The sequence below is a fragment of the Pleurodeles waltl genome, chromosome 3_2 (assembly GCF_031143425.1).
Source record: "Pleurodeles waltl isolate 20211129_DDA chromosome 3_2, aPleWal1.hap1.20221129, whole genome shotgun sequence".
In the NCBI taxonomy this organism is placed as follows: domain Eukaryota; kingdom Metazoa; phylum Chordata; class Amphibia; order Caudata; family Salamandridae; genus Pleurodeles; species Pleurodeles waltl.
In genome coordinates this window covers 152,026,872-152,043,539 of record NC_090441.1, presented here as the reverse complement: position 1 = coordinate 152,043,539, position 16,668 = coordinate 152,026,872, and the positions used below count along the sequence as shown (strand labels likewise).

Below are 16,668 nucleotides of genomic sequence, written 5' to 3'. Positions count from 1 at the left end.
CGTCCACACCATTGACGATGCCAATAGTGTTGACGGGACCATCGTCGTCAACACCATTGACGATGCCAGTAGTGTTGACGGGACCATCTTTGTTGACACCGTTGACGATGCCAATAGTAGCTGTAAGCCAAGACATGATTCCCATTTCCTCAGGGTCTCCTGACCTTCACGCTACAGTAAAAAAAAAAATACTGCAATGTCTAGGTCTACAATCTATCTACAAGATACTTCACCAAGTAAGGTAACAACCTTACTTCAAAGTCATCTGCTTGACTGGGAGGAGTCAGATGAGGGCCCTTTTGGTGATGCACACAGCCCATCCCAGTTGCATATCAAGTATCAGGAGGAGGAAGATGAGGATGAGTACAAACTGTACCAATCTTATTATACTCATCAACTACGCTATTATGAACTTTCACATCAGCCAAAAGACACTGAGCAAATGCCTGCCTCTTTGATTCAAGACTTGCAGTCCATGTTACAGGATTATAAGAGGAGGTTCCCAACCGTAGCTGAGCAAATGCCTGCCTCTTCTGACCTCTCCTGCTACAAGGAGTATACCTCCAGCAACTCCCAGGCTTACACCTCAGTCTACAATAGCTGCTCCCCCCAGAGATCCTTCTTTTTCAGGGGATGAAAGAGAAGGCGAGATTTCAACACCACAACATCTTAGCGATGAATGGGACGCTTATTTAGCTCCTACTCCACCACCACCTCCTCGTCCATCAGATTCTCCACCCGAGGATATAGGAGGTTTTTTCACAACTTAATGGATAGAGCAGCCACACGGTTTCATTTGCCAACTTTGGTCTCAGTCAGAATGCTTCCTCCACGACTTCAAATGGGAACTCGATCAGAGGGAACTGGACAGCATCTTTCTATGCTGGGGACGGCCAACCCTGGATCCAATCAGAACGCCAAATGCCAATTTTACGGCAGTCGATACCCACTCCCGGGGTCGTGGGGGAATGTGCTTTCGATGCGATGGTCCGGGATCTCTGCATACGCTTTTCCCCTGTCCCATTAATTCCCAGGCTTCTGAAGAAGATGAAGCCAGAGGGTTGCAAGATCATACTCATAGCACCCAAGTGGCCCAGACAGTTTTGGTACACAAAGCTCCTTCTCCTGTCAGTGGCCAATCCCTTATGTCTTCCCTGCAAGCACGACCTTCTTACGAAGAGTCAAGGTCAGATATTTCATCCAGCTCCACCATCTCTACAATTGCACGCATGGCTCATGAGTTCCATGAATTCCAAGGCATGAACATTGATGAAGAATGCAAACTAATTTTGTCCAGGGCACGAACTGACAGTACAAATAGGACTTACAAACTCAATGGAAGCGGTTTTGTTACTGGTGCCTTCAGAACAATTTGCATCCATTAAAGGTTGTGCCAGAACAAATTCTCTCATACCTTCTTACTCTTTCTAAGGCTGGGCTTAGTCATGCATCTGTTAAGATCCATTTGGCTGCTGTATCATCTTAGACGCTCAGTGGATATGCCCTCCCTTGGCTCATCCAGACTTATCAAACAGTTCATGAAGGGTCTGTTTTGTACTTTTCCTCCGGTGCAACCACCCCAGCCCCAATGGCATTTAAATGTAGTTCTTTCTCAATTAATGAAAGCCCTGTTTGGACCTATTTACAGAGTGGAGCTAAAATACATCACATGGAAGGTGGCAACTCTACTTGCTCTTACGTTCACGAGAAGAGTCCGCGATATACAGGCCTTTACCACTAAGGAACCCTACCTTATGTTTTCAGATGACTTTGTTCTTCTCAGAACAAACCCGAGATACATTCCTAAGGTGCCTGCATCCTTTCATTTGAATGAACCAGTAATATTAAGAATTTTTTTCCAGAATCCATCAGCAATGGTGGAAAGGAGTCGCCACACACTGGACATCAAAAGATGCTTGAAGTTCTACCGTCAGCGTACTAAACAACTCCGGAAGACAGACCAGCTGCTAGTCTCATATGCCCAAGGCCGTCAAGGGACAGGAGTCACTAAGGCTACAATAGCTCGGTCGATTGCATCCACCATTCAATTTTGCCGCACAAAAGTTGGAAAACCACTTACTAGCTGCCCAAGAGCACACTCTACAAGAGCAGTCTCCACATCGGCTGCTTTGTTTCAAGGGATCGCCTTGGATAAGATATGTCAGCCTGCAGCGTGGAAAACTACGCATTCTTTCGCGCAGCACTACTGTTTGGAATCATCACAAAGAACTTATACCCTTGTTGGACAGGCGGCCCTACGTCATCTTTTTCATTGAGGTGAGATCTTTCCTTTAATATGTGTAACTATTTCTATATGCAATAGTATTTCATTCCTATGCAAATTTTGTTTAATATGATTTTACCTTATATGTGTAGAGGAAAGTATATGGATATGTTATATAGTACTAGAATCACAAGGATTACAATGCTCGCACCCACCATCCACTGCAGAAATAACGTTTGTTAGGAATACTGCTGGCTATTCGGATTCAAGCATGTGAGTTTATGAAAGATCCAATTCTGGATAAGAAAACAAGTTACTTAACTGTAACTACAGTTATCCAGTATTAGTATCTTTCATAAATTCACATGTGACCCACCCTCCTCCCCTGAGGCTCGGAGTTCCTTTTCATGGCATATTCCTCACTCTTGTGCTAGAAAATCTGAGGGAATGAGCCTCTCTGGAGGGTATTCTAGAGGGTGCTGGAGCCTGATTGATCATGAGTCAAATTTGGTTCCTTTTACAAAAGGACAAGGATAGGCTATATGAGTGATTTGACTAGCATTATAGCCTATGAACTTTTTTTGTTTTTTGTTCTTACTGCTTTTTCATATACCGTGGGACTCCCACTTCGGGGATGATTCAAGCGTAAATTTATGAAAGTTACCAATACTGGATAACTGTAGTTACAGGTAAGTAACTTGTTTTCTTACAGGCTTCTTTGGTTTCAGGGTGCCTGTCTGCTATGGTAGAGTAGGGGGTTGCTACCTCTTGTAGTAAACACTCTTCTACTCTTTCTTCTGTTAGCTAAGGAGCCACCCACTCATGCTTAACAGTTTCCTGACCAGTCAGGACTTCTTGTGGGTCAGGTTGGACTTTACTAGTGCCACTTTTTAAGTTTTTCATTACTGAAGAAGAATCTCCTGGGCTTACGGGAACCTTGGCTAAAGGTTGTTCACCTTTCCTGCACTTTCTTCTTTCTTCTCTTCTGGGACCTACCTTTAGACACTGCAAGGGCAGTACCTCTAGAATCCTTGGGAGAGGACTGGCACTGGACCAGTTCCTCTCTTTGGCTCTGACCAACCTCTGGGTGGTAATTTCCAAGGAGACAAGTGGGTGGTCTGTGCTGACTGTAGGAAAATGGCTCCCTGTTGCATTTACCACCCACTTTTTGCCTGATTTTGATGCTGACTTGACTGAAGTCTGCTGGGACCTTGCTAACGAGGCCCCAGCACCAGTGTTCTTTCACCTAAAATGTACCATTGTCTCCACAATTGGCACAACCCTGGCACCCAGGTAAGTCCCTTGTAACTGGTATCCCTGGTACCAAGGGCCCTGATGCCAGGTAAGGTCTCTAAGGGCTGCAGCATGTCTTATGCCACCCTAGAGACCCCTCACTCATCACAGACACACTGCTTGCCAGCTTGTTTGTGCTGGTGGGGAGAAAATGACTAAGTCGACATGGCACTCCCCTCAGGGTGCCATGCCAACCTCACACTGCCTGTGGCATAGGTAAGTCAGCCCTCTAGCAGGCCTTACAGCCCTAAGGCAGGGTGCACTATACCACAGGTGAGGGCATAGGTGCATGAGCACTATCCCCCTACAGTGTCTAAGCATAACCTTAGACATTGTAAGTGCAGGGTAGCCATAAGAGTATATGGTCTGGGAGTCTGTCAAAAACGAACTCCAGAGCTCCGTAATGGCTACACTGAATACTGGGAAGTTTGGTATCAAACTTCTCAGAATAATAAACCCACACTGATGACAGTGTTGGATTTATTACAAAATGCACACATAGGGCATCTTAGAAGATGCCCCCTGTAATTTACCCAATCCTTCAGTGCATGACTGACTGGTCAGTGCCAGCCTGCCACTGAGACGAGTTTCTGCCCCCCTGGGGTGAGAGCCTTTGTGCCTTCTGAGGACAGAAACAAAGCCTGCACCGGGTGGAGGTGCTTCTCACCTCCCCTTGCAGGAACTGTAATACTTGGCGGTGAGCCTCAAAGGCTCATGCCTTTTGTTACAGCACCCCCAAAGCATCCCAGCTAGTAGAGATGCCCTCCCCCCTGGACGCAGCCCCACTTTTGGCAGCAAGTCCAGAGGAGATAACGAGAAAAACAAGGAGTCACCCACCAGTCAGGACAGCCCCTAAGGTGCCTTGAGTTGAGATGACCCCTGTCATTAGAAATCCTCCATCTTGGTTTTGGAGGATTCCCCCAATAGGATTAGGGATGTGCCCCCCTCCCCTCAGGGAGGAGGCACAAATAGGGTGTAGCCACCCTCCAGGACAGTAGCCATTGGCTACTGCCCTCCCAGACCTAAACACACCCCTAAATTTAGTATTTAGGGGTGACCCAGAACCAGGGAAATCAGATTCCTACAACCTGAAACAAGGACTGCTGACCTGAAAGCCCTGCAGAAACGACGGAAGACAACTGCTTTGGCCCCAGCCCTACCGGCCTGTCTCCTGACTCGAAAAACTGCAACAGCAAAGCATCCAACAGGGACCTGCGACCTCTGAAGCCTCAGAGGACTGCCCTGAAACTAAGGACCAAGAAAATCCTGTGAACAGTGGCTCTGCTCAACAAACTTGAGTTCCAGATAACCAACACCACAGGGAGGACTCCCAGGCAACTGCGACCTCGTGAGTAGCCCGAGACAACCCCTCTGGGCCCCCACAGCGACGCATGCAGAGAGAATCCAGGCGCTCCCCCTGACCTTGACTGCCTGTAACAAGGGACCCAACGCCTGGACCAAGCACTGCACCCGCAGTCCCCAAGACCAGAAAGAACCAAACGTCCGTGCATGAGTGATCCCCAGGCGACCCTCTGCCTAGCCCAGTTAGTGGCTGGCCCGAGAAGCCCCCAGTGTCCTGTCTGCACGGCTAGTCCACTTTTAAAATAGCTTATTGCCATTTTAACAAAAACTGTATAGGTTATTGCTCTAATTCAAAGTTCCTAACTTACCTGTGTGGAGTAACTTCCATTTTATGTATTTACTTCAAATCTTGAACTTGTTTATAAAATAAATTAAGAAAAGGTATTTTTCTATATAAAAACTATTGGCCTGGAGTAAGTCTTTGAGTGTGTGTGTTCCTCATTTATTGCCTGTGTGTGTACAACAAATGCTTAACACTACCCTCTGATAAGCCTACTGCTCGACCACACTACCACAAAATAAAGCATTAGAATGATCTAATTTTGCCACTATCTTAACTCTAAGGGGAATCCTTTGGACTCTGCACACTATCTCTTACTTTGAGATAGTGTGTATATATATGTATATACAGAGCCAACTTCCTACACTGACTACCACCCTTCTCCAGCTACTTCTAGGGGCACTAAAGCCACAGGCCTATTAGTGACCTTTTCTGGGCTAACCCTTACTCTGGCAGTCTCACCTGGGATGTATTAGTTTGAAAGCGCCAGCCTGTCATGCACAAAAGTGTGACTGGCACAAGTGTCTGTCGGGCAGTGGCTGAGATTCCATTCACCAGTAGGTGGTGGAAGTGTCTACTTTCCTCTGGAATATCCAACTCACCTGTTGGGTCCATTTTCCAGTTGAAGGCTATGAGGACCTCCTCATCTGAGGAGTCGTTCCCAATGGCTACACTGGTCACCCCTGGGGTTTTGCTAGTTTTTTTTTTTTTTTGGGACAAGAAGTGTCCTTGGTGTGGTGCCCTGTTGGTTTACAGTTGTCACCATGCCTTAGTGGCATCCCAGTTCTTACCCCGGTACCCACTTTTGTTTTGGGATGTGTCATGGGGCCCACCCACCTGGGCAGGTTTTTAGGGTCCTACAGAGGACTTTCTTTACTTCTAGGAGAGTCACCTACTTTCTCCTGGGGAGGCTTTGTAACCCCTTTCTTTTGGTCACCCCCAATGGAAGTTTTGGTTACCCTAGTCTTGACCCAGTGGTCTGCCTTCTTTCCCAATTCTTGGGGAGAAATTGGGCCTGGGTCTACCAGATATTGATGCAACTTTTAATTGAAGCAGTTACTTTAAATTTATTCTTTCATAAACAAATTATAAAGCCCATTATAGTCATGCACTTAATTTCCAGTTACCCAACCATCCAGTGTTTTCACTGAGTAGGCTAAAAAAAATCAACCCAGGACTGCCTTGGTTTTGTGAATCCCCAACTCCCCCCCCCCCCCCCTTATCTTGAACCTAATTCTGTACTCAGTGGTGAATCCAAAGCCCTCAATCAGGGTAGCCTTCATGAGGTCATAGGATTCATCTGCACCTGCGAGTGTGAGGAGCCTAGCCCTACACTGACCTGTAAACAGTTCCCACAGGAGAGCTCCCCAGTGAGATTCTTTTGTTAAATCTTCTAGTTTCCACAGGCCCTGTCAAATGCGATGAACCATTTGGTGATGTTTTCACTATTCTCATATTTGGGGACAATCCCTTTAGGGATCTTAGGGGTATCCGAATACTGTCTGTCCCTAGTTATTGTGTTTTTTTTTTTTTTTTTTTTTTTTGCTGCTACCATTTAAACCTATTTACTTTCTCTCCCTTTCTATAGCCAGGAGCTGTCTCCAAAGCTAACGCTTTAGCCATCCTTGCTAAAAGGATGTTCTCTTCATTGAGGCTGCCCTCAATGTTCTCAGGAGCTGGACTCCCCTGTAGAAGATCCAGATCCAGTGAGCACTTTTTTTTGGAGACCGGTGCAGGAAAATGGCTCCTTGTTGCAGTTACCACCCACTTTTTGCCTGATATTGATGCTGACTTTACGGAGTGTGTCCTGGGACCCTGCTAACCAGGCCCCACCACCAGTGTTCTTTCACAAAAAATGTGCCATTGTTTCCACAATTGGCACACCCCTGGCACACAGATAAGTCCTTTGTTAGAAGTACCACTGGTACCAAGGGCCCTGTAACCAGGGAAGGTCCCTAAAGGCTGCAGCATATGTTGTGCCACCCTAAGGTACCCCTCACTTAACATATGCTCACGGCCATTGCAGATTGTGTGTGTTGGTGGGGAGAAAAAGGGAACGTAGACATGGCATCCCCCTCAGGATGCCATGGACACAAAATACTGCCTGTGGCATAGGTAAGTCACCCCTCTAGCAGGCCTTAAAACCCTAAGGCAGGGTGCACTATACCACAGGTGAGGGCATAGCTGCATGAGCAATATGCCCCTACAGTGTATGTCCATTCTTGGACAGTGTAAGTACAGTGTGGCCATATTAAGTATATGGTCTGGGAGTTTGTCAAAACAAACTCCACAGCTCTGTAATGGCTACACTGAATACTGGGAAGTTTGGTATTAAACTTCTCAGAATAATACTGATGCCAGTGTTGGATTTATTAAGAAATGCACACAGAGGGCATCTCTCCCCCTGTATTTTACCCAGCCTTTCAGTGCAGGACTAACTGGTCTGTGCCAGCTTGCTGCTGAGACGAGTTTCTGACCCCCTAGAGTGAAAGCATTTGTGCTCTGAGGCCAGAAACAAAGCCTGCACTGGGTGGAGGTGCGTCACACCTCCTCCCAGAAGGAACTGTAACACCTAGCAGTGAGCGTCAAAGGCTCAAATAATGTTACAATGCCACAGGGCACTCCAGCTAGTGGAGATGCCCGCCCTGGGACACAGCCCCAACGTTTGGCGGTAAGTCTGGGGAGATAATGAGAAGAACAAGGAGTCGCCTCCTCAGCCAGGCCCACCCCTAAGGTGACGAGAGCTGAAGTGACCCCCTCCTTAGAAAATCCTCCATCTTGTTGGGGAGGATTTAACCCAATTGGAATAGGGATGTGCCCCCCTCCCCAAAGGGAAGAGGCACAAGGAGGGTGTAGCCACCCTTGGGGACAGTAGCCATTGGCTACTGCCCTCCAGCCCTAACACACCCCTAAATTTAGTATTTAGGGGCGACCCTGAACCCAGAAAATCAAATTCCTGACGACCTAACAAGGAGGACTGCTGACATAAACTCCGCAGAGAAGAAGGAAGACGACAACTGCTTTGGTCCCCAGCCCTACCGACCTGTATCCTGATTCAAAGAACCTGCATCAGCGATGCATCCCGCTGGCCTCACAACCTCTGCCGACTTAGAGGACTGCCCTGCAACTACAAAGGACCAAGAACTCCTGAGGACACAGAACTGTCTACCTCATGCAAGAAGAAACCATCTTTAAATGGACTCTCAACTCACTCCAGAAGCACGAGTCCCCACCACTCTGCACCTGACGGCCCTGTCCTGTGTCCAGAGAAACTAACGACCCAGAGAGAATCCCCAGGCGACTGACGACATGTCCACCCTGGGCTAACCTCTCTGCACTCCTACGACCACACCTGCAGAGGGAATCCCAAAGACCCCCATGACCATGTCTGGAAGAAGAACTGCACCCGCAGCCCCCAGGCTCGTGAAGAACCAGCCACTGGTGCAGCAGTGACCAGCAGGCGGCCCTCACCCTTGCCCAGCCGGTGGCTGGCCCGAGAGACCCCGCCGTGCTCTGCCTGCAATGTCTGAGTGACCCCCGGGTCCCTCCATTGATTTCGATTAAAAACCTGATGCCTTGTTTGCCCACTGCTCCCGGCTGCCCCTGTACCGCGGAGGGTGTGCTTTGTGTGCCCATTTTATGCCAAACTGTGTACATTACTGTTTTGATTCAAAGTCCCATCTATACCTATGCAAAGTTCCTTGCATTTAATGTATTTAACTGCAATTTGAATGTTGTGGTTCTAAAATAAAGAAAATATTGTTCTATATAAAAACCTATTGACCTGGAGTTAAGACATTGAGTGTGTTCTAATTTATTGCCTGTGTGTGTACAACAAATGCTTAACACTACCTTCTGATAAGCCTAACTGCTCGACCACACTACCACAAATAGAGCATTAGTATTCTTGCTTCTGTCAAGCCTCTTGGGGATCCCTGGACTCTGTGCACACTATCTCTCACTTTGGGCATCGCTTCTTTTGCCCCTCCAACCACAAGCCCCATCCCCTTCACTCTTAAACAGACGCACACACAATTGGGGTTTTATTTACTTTTTAGTCCCCTATCTGACTAAGATTGGCAACTAGACAGGAAAAAAACAAAGTAATTTTGTAGGCACGTGTATGCTTGGTGCAAACTCCTATCAAATGATGCACACAGGCAAACCAAAGGCTTTTTTTATTGACTTCAGCCAATATGCACAGCGTCAGGAATGCTGCACAGTGTGGCTGAAAGCCATTGTCAAAGCCAGTAGGCTTTGCCAATGCCTGTTTTCACTATAACAGGGTTAGCTGTTGAATATGAAAGCATTGGGATACTATATTAATTTTAATAAGTGTTGTCTCCGCCTAGTAAACAGAGAAATATTTTAAGGACTTTTCCCAAAAACATTCAAATCCAATCGCATGGTAGTCTGTTTTTATCTATTACAGAGGATGTACATTAGAAAACATACCATTTTGTGCGCCAAGAGCTTCTGGAGGCCTTTCTGGAAGGATTCAACTGTCACCTGGCAGTTGGATGACTCCCCTGTGGTGAAGTGTGAACTGCTCCCAGAAGCAAATTATAGGCTGACCTAAATGGGCTGATATGACCCATCTGAATCTGGTAGATAATGCAGGGGAGGCTGGGAGGATTCTTTTTGACATTAAAGGATGAGTGTCACAGCTATTTTATGGGTCTACTGGTTTGCATGTTACATTTGGGACACACTTCAAAGGAGGGAAACAGAATGCCAAAACACTTTGTATTCACAATCTGGTTGCTGAAAGTTCAGATTTGATTTTAACAGACTTCTATAGTTCTTTGTACAACGCTCCACTGACCTCCGTCCCCCACCCCACTCAGACACATGGAAAAAGGGGTGGGGGGGGGGGGGTGGTTGTAAACAAATGGGGGGGGACAGACACAGATTGGGCAGACGGATGGATAGACTTTGGGGGGTGGGACTTTCGACCTGACGGACAGGGTGGGTGGGGGGTGGGGGGGTGAGACTGGCAGTCGGAGGGGACTGGCGAGGGGGGGGGGGGGAGCTGGCGGATGGGGGAGGGATTGCCAGATGGGGACACTGACAGACGGGGGGGACTGGCAGATGACTGACAGATGAGACATTGGGGCTGACAGATGGGGTGACAGACAGATGCAGACACCCCATTCCTCACTGTCCAAGTTTAGTGTGACAAAAGACTTTAACCATCTTGAAAATGCCCAAAGTGGGTACGGTTCACCCCAGGTTTCCTCATTAGTTAGGATGCCAGCAGGTGTCATTCTCACCAACTTACTCTTGCCAGGCATAAACGTGGCACCTCCAGGCACACACTTTAGAACACTGCTGAGCCCTTTAAGTATCAGAAGAGAGATGAACCTGTTAGAGAAGCACCTAGAAGAGTGGCCCTGCTCTTCCTCTTGTTCAAAGGCCAAAGACGTAGACTGCTAGGGTCATAAGACTGATTTCTTGAAAGTTACAGGAACACAACAAGCTACAGCAGGCCTTTTCCTACAACTGACCAGTAGCAACTGGACTCCTCTGTATGCCTCTGCTTGCAGCCCTGTGAGTCTAAGTGCTTTTCCATGAGGGGTTGGTGTCAAGCTTCAGGAGTGTACTCCTATGATGGGTTGTGACTAAACTCCGAAGGTAGTCTTTGACCAGAACAAACTGGTTAGTGTACCAGACCTGCACTCCATTGGGGTTGGTTTCAAATTGCACCTAGGTCCTGTTCTATCGTGAACATTGACTTTTATTGGCAGATAGTGCACCTTGGTGGCAAGAAGCACTATCTAGCCTGCTAGAGAGAAATCTCAAAACTTTTTTTAAACAAATACTGTTTTTCTAATCCATTTGTATTATTTTGCGTTTCAGTGTTATAACTGTTTTAATACTGCATAAATACTTTACATAGTGCATCTGAGCTACACGTCTCCTCTGTGTCATAGCCGGCCGGGGGTGGAGCTTGGGTTAATTTAGTTACTTTAAGGGTTCACCCTGAGAGGAACTGCGATTGTTACTTGAGGTGGATACTTCCCTTCCTCAACTAAAAACCCAATTTCTTACAACAGTAATTCAATCATGTGAATCGATGAAAGATGCAAATTCTGGCTAACTACTGTTAAGTATTTTTTCCATATTTGTAGGTTTAAGTGCCCAACCTGTTCTACAGGGGGACACATTACAATTTTATACATTTAAATGATGTATTGTGCTAAAGGGGCTGTGGTACTGTACTTAAATGTGATTTTCTTTATGTAGGCCATGATCACAATGTTTCTTCAGTAGCAGTCATGCCAAATGGAGATCATATAGTGTCTGCCTCGAGGGATAAAACCATTAAAATGTGGGAGGTGCAGACTGGGTGAGTTATTCTGTTATATTGATTAAATGAATTTTCCTTAAGAAAAGAAATTCACATGCATTCCATCAGTTTTCTGAGGGATATATGTGCCTTACCCGTGCTTTACATTTTGTCTGCTTGAGCAAGTCCACAGATTCCTCTCCCATCATTTCTCCCCTTCAGTGATATCATCATTGGTGTTCACACATGCATGTTCTGCTTTTTTCTTTCTACTCTGTACCTGAATTCAACTTTCTACATCAAGACTTTAGATTTAAAGAGTCACCAGAGCATCTCCCTTGTTCTCAGCTGGAGTCCATCATGCCAGGGAAGATGGATCCTTCAGTCTCCAGCGCAAAAGATACTTGATTTCTTTGTGCTCCGTCAGTCCTCAACAAAATCATAAGCACAACTAGCAAATCAGACTGCACTTCACATTGGCGGCAACCCAGTATCTTTTGAAGGCAGGTGTACTGTTAATTTTCCAACAGGTGTTTTTCAGTTATGTTATTCTAACATAATGCCTTCCCATTTTTTTCAAGAATCTGTTGTGAAAGAAAAATAGTTGACAGAGCCACATGCCCTATAGGTCATCATCTGCCTTAGCACTCGATTGAAGAGAGCATTGACTAACTAATACAGAGAAGGCAGGGCTGTGTGAGGCAGAAAAGTCCGGTGAAGTTCCAGGTGATGTTGGACCAAGCAGTTCCATCTCGGAAAACCCCCGCAGCGAGAAAGTATAGACCAGAAAATATTGCTGTTCCTGTTAAGAGGCACTCCAGCATCATGCTCTCCGTTGAGAGCCTATTCAACATAGTGTATGCACTAGAGGTTGTGATAAATGTTTGTAGTCAAATGTTCAACATCAGGGCACTTTATAACCACTAAATTCTGAGGTGCTTTTGGGGATCCCTAGCACAGTCATCATAGATCCCCCAATACTGATACTGTGCCAGGGTGTCCTAAAGTTCTGGTAAATGATCTTCTCTCGTAGGAGTTTTCCATTTATCGTCATAAGCACTGAATAGACCTACCCATGTGCGGGGACCCCGGAGCAGTTTTTCACTGTATGTTTTTAAGTGTAGATGTTCACCTTTCTTTGGGAAGGCTTGCAGAGTCACTTAAGAACGAAAACATACTATGCAGTCTATGGGAACAGGCTAGAATGGCCCAATTCTACACCCTGAAACTTAAAAAATGGGCCAGAAGATTATATATAAAATTTCATTATGTTTTTGTAAAACAGCATACATGTCTTTCACAAACCCTTTTTGGAAAAGTAGAGCGATGAAGTAAAGCAGGGCAATGTAGTCCTATAGGCTGTCATTGTATGGGTTGAAAATGGAGTCTATGCCTTAAAGAACCCAGTGACTACCAGTATCCCATCATGCTGAGCAGGTGGTAGTTGCTTTAGTTCTTTTTGATGTGATGCGTGATGATATATAAGTTCTCTGGGTACTTCTGTCCACTCCACCGGGGAGCAGGGAGGGTTGCTTATGTCTATAATGGAAATTCCCCTACGAGAGAACTAGTTACAGGTAAGAAACTATTCCTTCTCTCGTAGTGGTTTCCATTTATATTCCTAAGCACTGAATAGAGGAGCAAGCCTATCCCTACTTAATGCCGTGGAGAAGACAAAGTGAACTAACGCAGTAATTTTAAGCAAATAGGTTTCTGAGGGAAGCTTGTCCTACTCGTCTACTCTAGCAATATCTGGTATAGTATATTCCTTAACAAAGCAACTATAGCCATTTTGCCTCTATAGGCTTAGCTGATAGTGTCTTGTTAGCCCTCTGATAGTACCAAAGGATACAGGAAACTGTCCATCAGGAAACCTGTGGATGCCTTGTGTCTTGTTGAAATAGAATTTCAAAACTGAAGGAATGAAGGGTTCTTTCAGCTGGAGTTAGAGGGATTCTGAAAGAATGTAGGTCAAGATATGGTCTAGTTAACATGGAAGTCCGAAATAACCCTAGGGAGGAATTTTGGATAAGTTCTCATAACCACTTTGCTAGAGTGGAAGACTGTATGGTTTGTGAGAACAAAGTGCGTAAATCTCGCCAACTCTTACAAGCTGATCCACATCCTGACAGTCTTTGTTTCACCAGGATGAAGAAGCCACACATCCTCCCTAGCTGTTGTTACATTGACCGGGAAAGCAAACACATAGATGCAGTTAGCAGTATGTTTTGTGGCTTGGTAGTAACACCCATAACGGATGCCAATTCTACTGCTCTATGGCAGATCCTTTATTAGGATCAGCACCCTCAGTCTTCTAGCCGATGATGCAATGCATCATGCAAATTAGGTACACAGCACTAGAAGATCTGAAAAGAGTACGTTCTACCAAATTAATTTCCAGATGCACGGTAGAAGATGCCACGGTCATCAACCGTGTTGTCAAGCCTTCTGAGAGTCTTCTCTGTGGCCTCTCAAAAGCAACTCATCAGATAGACCATGCAACAGCAGAGAAAGGCATCTGTTAGCTGCAGCAAGAAGCATCCTGCTCGTTACAAAGCACTGACTCCTTTGCATCCCATCTCTGCTTCGGGGGGAGACAGTCGTGTTTATCCAAGTGTTTTCATCTTAGTCCATTATCGTGCTTTATCTCTCACAGGCTCCACCTTGGTACTCAAACTGTTCAGAGCATTTTCCTAAAACTGGTGTTGATTCTTCAAGTCCTTAAGTCAGTTGAAGAAAGAAGCTTGAATCTCTTGAGGCTGTTAGTTTTTGCTAGACGTTGGAAACATTGAAACAGATGCCTTCAGCATTACCTCCTAATATGATAAGCTGCTAGAGATTGAGAAGTTTTTCCCACAACAAAAGAAAGTGATTGGACCTCCAGATACCACATATAGGGGACAGTGGCCTTTTTAGTTCTCAGCTCTAGACAACACACATGCACTGTCTTGAATCGAGACATGCTTTTGTATCTACGTTGTGGGTTTCAACCTGCCAATAGGCTTGCCATTTGCTGGCACCATCGTCGCTCCATTTTGCATTCCCCCCCATTTGGCAAGGGCATGCATACCTCATGCCTCTTTCGGGGATTAGCTCTCCCCAAGTGCACTGCTCAACTACTGCTAAACATACACAGTGGGCATTTTTTGGCATTGTTTTGAGACTACTTTTTTTGTTTGCAAATTGGTGATTGCCCCGCCACAGGTTAGGTGCTCTGTGGCTGCGAGGAGTAGGTTCAGCCAAAGTGGATCCCACATTTCATGGGTTCACTCGAAGAGCACTAACAGTAAGTGTGTTTTGTTAATGTCTTTGAAGCAGGACACTTAAGCTTAAGTTTAACAATACACCGTGCTCAAGTTAACATAGCAAGTACCTTCATCTGATAGGTACTTCTAGTTGCAGATTCCTTCCCTTAGAATTTCCCCCAGGCGTCGGACTGGATCTGGAGACTTTTCTTCGAGCAGTACCTCCTCGTCCGAGGTTGGCATGGTGGTTGCCGTAATGACATTGGGGTGAATATAAGCGCCGGCTCGCCAACTTCAGTTGTTTTCTTTCCATGCTGATCCGGAGAGAGCTACCCTGGTCACTTTGTGACCAGCCTTTTGTCAAATTTTGTGGTGACTGTTGGTGCGTCTAAGGATGTCCCAGAGGAGTGAGTTTAAGCCTCACGAGGGTTGTCAGCGAATGAGGTCTGTGATGGATCCGCATCAAGTCTAATTGTGGTGTCTGGAGCGCTGCCACGCCCCGAAGTCGTGCTCAGTGTCAGGCCATGCACCTGAAGGCTTTGAGGGAGCAGCCCCCAAAGCTAATGGCAGCTCGGCGCTCGACTCTGCATCGCTCCTGGTCTTGTTTGAGAGGAAGGTCTCGAGACGAAGCCGCAGAGTCACCCCCACTCGTCCTTGGGACATTCAGGTAGAAAAATAGGTTGTTGAAGGCCAGGCTTTCTTCGAATTAACAGTCGCTCGGATGATGCGATGCGGGAAGAGCGTTGACACTCTAGGCCTCAGTCAGCAGCGCCTACTACTGGGTCTGGTCTGCACCTCCCCGATTTTCTGGGAGCTGGAGCAACCTCTGCCCTACTAAAGGAATTTTATGAGGCCCTGCGCTTTATTTTTGGGCAGTCCGATCCCCTGTGATGCCTTCGTGGGTTGGCGGGCCGGGGGGGCCCCTTTGGGTTCCACACCGGCTGCTCTAGCTCAGGCCACCTAGAGTCAGTCCCTCTAGATCCGCACCAGTCTCACCAATGAGACCTGCACTGGTGAAGCCGTTGATGCTCCCGATGTTGGTTGGGCCCACAATCGACGACATCCTGATCCTCGAGGAGCGGGAACAGCGCCGACTGATGCCGCTTCTGACTTCGATGGGGCCTAGCCGCCCCAGGTTGGATTCAGACCCTTTTTACTATTTGTATGAATGTGAGGAAGGGTTGGAGGGGTCGCTGGACCCTTATGATGACCAGCAAGAAGATCCAAACATGGCCTGGCTCAGGAATTTGATGAGGCCAGTGGTCTTGATACTCCCCAGACACTGGCATGCTGTGTCCTCCTACTGTGGCTACGGCCCCTGGAGCTGCCTACTCCACAGTGGTAAGTAGGGCAGCAGAGCTCCTTGGCCTTGAGCTGCCTATTGTTGTGGTCAGGACTAATCTCCTGACTGAGGTGCTTCAGCCCGGAGCGTCTGCTTCAGAGCCCCTCCTTCCATTCAATGAATCCCTCACAGATGTCCTTCTGGGTACCTGGTCCAAACCCAGCTCAGGGGCTCCTGTAAATAGGGCAATCGCTCGCTGTCATCTGCCTGTCCCGAACGACCCTAAATTCCTGACCGAACACCCAAGGCCTGAAAGCTTGGTCATTCAGGCATCTTCGTTATCTGGTGTGTTCCCTTCCGCTCCCTGGATAGGAAATCAAAAAGACTGGACCATCTTGGGAAGAAGATGTTTTCTTCCTCCAGTCTTGCATTGCGATCAGTGAACACAACATGCCTCTTGGGCTGTTATACCCACTCCTTGTGGGACACGGTCATGCAAGTTCTGCTGCAGATCTCGGAGGAGGCCCTTGTGATAGTCTCCCAGGCTGTTGCCGAATGGAGAGACCCTGCCAAGTTCACCATATGATGTGGGCTGGACACAACAGAGACTCTAAGTAGATCAGTTGCGTCGACAGTGGCACTATGATGCCACGTCTGGTCTCCGAAGAAATGACAGTCTGGACAAGCCCTTTG

The 16,668-nt window shown here is 46.8% G+C and overlaps 1 protein-coding gene across 2 annotated transcripts in view; it reads left to right on the top strand.

Annotated features, from left to right (window-relative positions):
- PAFAH1B1 (platelet activating factor acetylhydrolase 1b regulatory subunit 1) overlaps positions 1 to 16,668 on the top strand; it is a 533,693-nt gene that overhangs the window by 271,978 nt on the left and 245,047 nt on the right. For both annotated transcript variants that reach the window (XM_069227017.1, XM_069227018.1), the window contains one exon: positions 11,406 to 11,508. In XM_069227017.1, the coding sequence (XP_069083118.1) occupies positions 11,406 to 11,508 (103 nt within the window). The remainder of the gene's footprint in view (positions 1 to 11,405; positions 11,509 to 16,668) is intronic.